The 2846-nt window shown below is 36.6% G+C and overlaps 1 protein-coding gene across 1 annotated transcript; it reads right to left on the bottom strand.

Moving 5' to 3' along the window:
* Window positions 1–287: 287 nt before the first annotated feature.
* Window positions 288–2160, bottom strand: LOC111905462 (polygalacturonase). Its single transcript, XM_023901152.3, has 3 exons — window positions 1717–2160; window positions 1221–1510; window positions 288–1105 (listed from the first exon to the last, which is right to left on the bottom strand). Exons 1-3 carry the CDS (start codon window positions 2158–2160, stop codon window positions 658–660), a joined length of 1182 nt encoding a protein of 393 aa, XP_023756920.1. The 3' UTR covers window positions 288–657.
* Between the last annotated feature and the right edge of the window lie 686 nt (window positions 2161–2846).

Raw genomic sequence — 2846 nt, 5'->3', positions numbered from 1 at the left:
GTCAGCCTCTTGCTGAGAGGGATAGGTAAGATAGGGAGAAGCTTTACCTACTTGCATCAACAATTGTGGGTTCCGGAGAGCTAACGGTGCCATGCACGTATCCTGTGAGTTTTTGAGTTTCGGACAGGCAAGGAGTGGCAGGACCTGATTATGCCACAACAAAATAATTATAAGATGATCGCTTAATAATAGCATATGAAGTAGAGCGGCTAGTGAAAAAGACACATTCATCACTGGTGGAGTCGCCGCCGCAATTGACAATAGTAGGGAAGAGAGAGAAATCGAGAAGTGGAAAAAAATATGGATGAGTAGCTATGTTGTATATTGAAGAATATAAAGTACAAGTTACAACATATAGGAAAGGAAATAAGAAATTATCCTATTTTTGAGGATCTATGTACACAATGGTCCCTCCATACTTTGTTGACTAATTAACAACTAGATCTACCCCAAAAAGAAAAAAGGTTTGTGCTTTTTCGGATGTATCAAAAGTTGTCCGGTTTATATCAAACACCAGATTGATTGTCTATCAGAAATTTTCGTGCTTCAACTAATTTTGGAGGTGGAAATGTCCAATCTTTTATTTGTCTGCTTCGGATGTATAAAAGTCCCGAATAAGATTGCGTAATTTTTTTTTCCTAGAATCGAGTACTTGAATTAGAGACAACTTGTAGGTTGAAGTAATCCAGAAGCAGTACCAGCAGCAAAGGAGCAAGAGGAGACTGCTGGTTGACCCGCATATTTTAGGTTAACATCCTTTAGTCTGATATTAGTGCATGGCTTCCCCTTTCTACAATCAAATTTCACTGCCACCCGTGTTGCTGATGTTCCATGTACATCCTCATACAGCACGTTGCTGATCTTTACTCCTGAAACCTGATTCGGGCAATTCTCATTGTTTGGGCAGTAATTTGCATCTATTAGTATCGGATTTTTTACGTTCACCATACTTGCATGCTGGAAAACAACATCCTTCACGAATCCATTGCTACGTCTTGCCCATGTCTTTATCCTTAAACCATTGTCACTACCTATAAATGTCGCAGTTTTTACAGTAACATTCTGAACACCCGCTTCTATAACGTCCCAACCTAGACTCCCGATGCTGCATCCACATAACACAACTAATTAACACATACACAAACACACTTGGAGAAGAATAATAATATATCATAGTTCAAAACAAAACTATAGATGTTATATATAAAAAACTCATGTACCTGATGCCATGACCGGGGCCACAAACCACCTTCTCTATCCAGATGTTAGAATTGCCAGGGCCAATGGAGATGCAGTCGTCCCCTGTGGAGATCTTAGAATTCAAGATAGTGACGCCTGTGGAAGATGATAAATGGATACCATCTGTGTTTGGGCTGAGCCCGGGTGCTGAGATGCTCACCCCTTGTAGCTTGGCATTGGTGCATGCATATAACAGGATGTGGAACATTTGGCTGTTTAATGACCTTAAATTACTGATCACTATGTTTTGGGAATGGTAGATGCCAAGTGTCTGTAACATTAATGATATATATATATATATATATATATATATATATATATATATATATATATAATTCCTTTCTAAGATTATATATATATATATATATATATATATATATATATATATATATATATATATATATATATATATATATAATCTTAGAAAGGAATTTAAAAACAACTATATAAAAAAGTTTATAAGGGGTGCATACGAACCGTAGCTCCTTTAGGACATGTCTTTCCAGAGGATTTGCAGGCCCATAGAGAAGAACCTTGGGCATCAAGGGTTCCACCGGAGATTGTAACATGGTTAGTCCGGTAAAACTTAATCCAAACTTGGGCGTTGCCTACAGCATTATACGTTGAGGGAGCCACCAAAGTACCATCTATCTTCATTGTGATGGCTTTGCTCTTACATGTTTGGCCGGAGAATGTGATTGCAGAACCAATCAAGTACCTGCCAATGGGTACATAGATGATGGCGGGATTTGTTGAATTACAGGCCAAACCCCATGCTTTTAGGAATGCACTTCTTGAGTCTAAGCGCCCATTGGCTTTGGCTCCAAAACTTAGGACGTTATATGTTACCTTTGCTGAATATGAGTACTGGAAGAGGAGGAAAATGATCAAGACTGGAACAATATTTAGTTTGGCGACCATGATGCAGTTGTTAAGAAATGTTAAAGTACGTATAACCAAACCGTTGATTCAGTTATTTATACCTGTTAAATTGAGTGCATAATCCAGGTATGCACCGGGGGGTGGGTTGTATTATTGATAATGATTGATATGAAGCAGTCCGTATGTATACGAGTACGTACTGATCCATTCATGGTAACATGCAGGGAATATTAATCATGTACGTAACCTCCATAATACATTAACAAGTCTGTATATAATATTCATTCCACAAAATGTGGTTTAAAATTATGATAAAAAGGTTATTTTAATTATGACATTAATTATATTAAAATGGTGTGAATGTTATTGGTAGATGTTATGTATTTAATATAGTTATCCTAGTGCAATTGGGAATGAATGCAGGGCGTATGATCTCACATGGTTTAGCGGAATGTCAACCCGGCCTAAAGAAATGATTGCGAACGTCCTACAAATGTCAACCTTCAAATATTTTTTTTTTCTTACGGAAAACTATAGAAAAAAGTCCTTAAATAAAAGTGAGATTGTGTTGAAAAGCTTATTATATGCCTTAGAATAACAAAGCCATCAAGAAATAATAATGTGACCCATATATTACAGGAACCACGAATTATCAAAATCAAAATCATCAAGAAATAATAATAATTCAAATAAAAGTCTACTGAAAATCTAATGGGCTTCTTTAA

Source organism: Lactuca sativa, chromosome 6 (genome assembly GCF_002870075.4).
Source record: "Lactuca sativa cultivar Salinas chromosome 6, Lsat_Salinas_v11, whole genome shotgun sequence".
Taxonomy (NCBI): Eukaryota; Viridiplantae; Streptophyta; class Magnoliopsida; order Asterales; family Asteraceae; genus Lactuca; species Lactuca sativa.
Note: the sequence above shows the minus strand (reverse complement) of the source record. Positions and strands in the feature narration are given on the sequence as shown.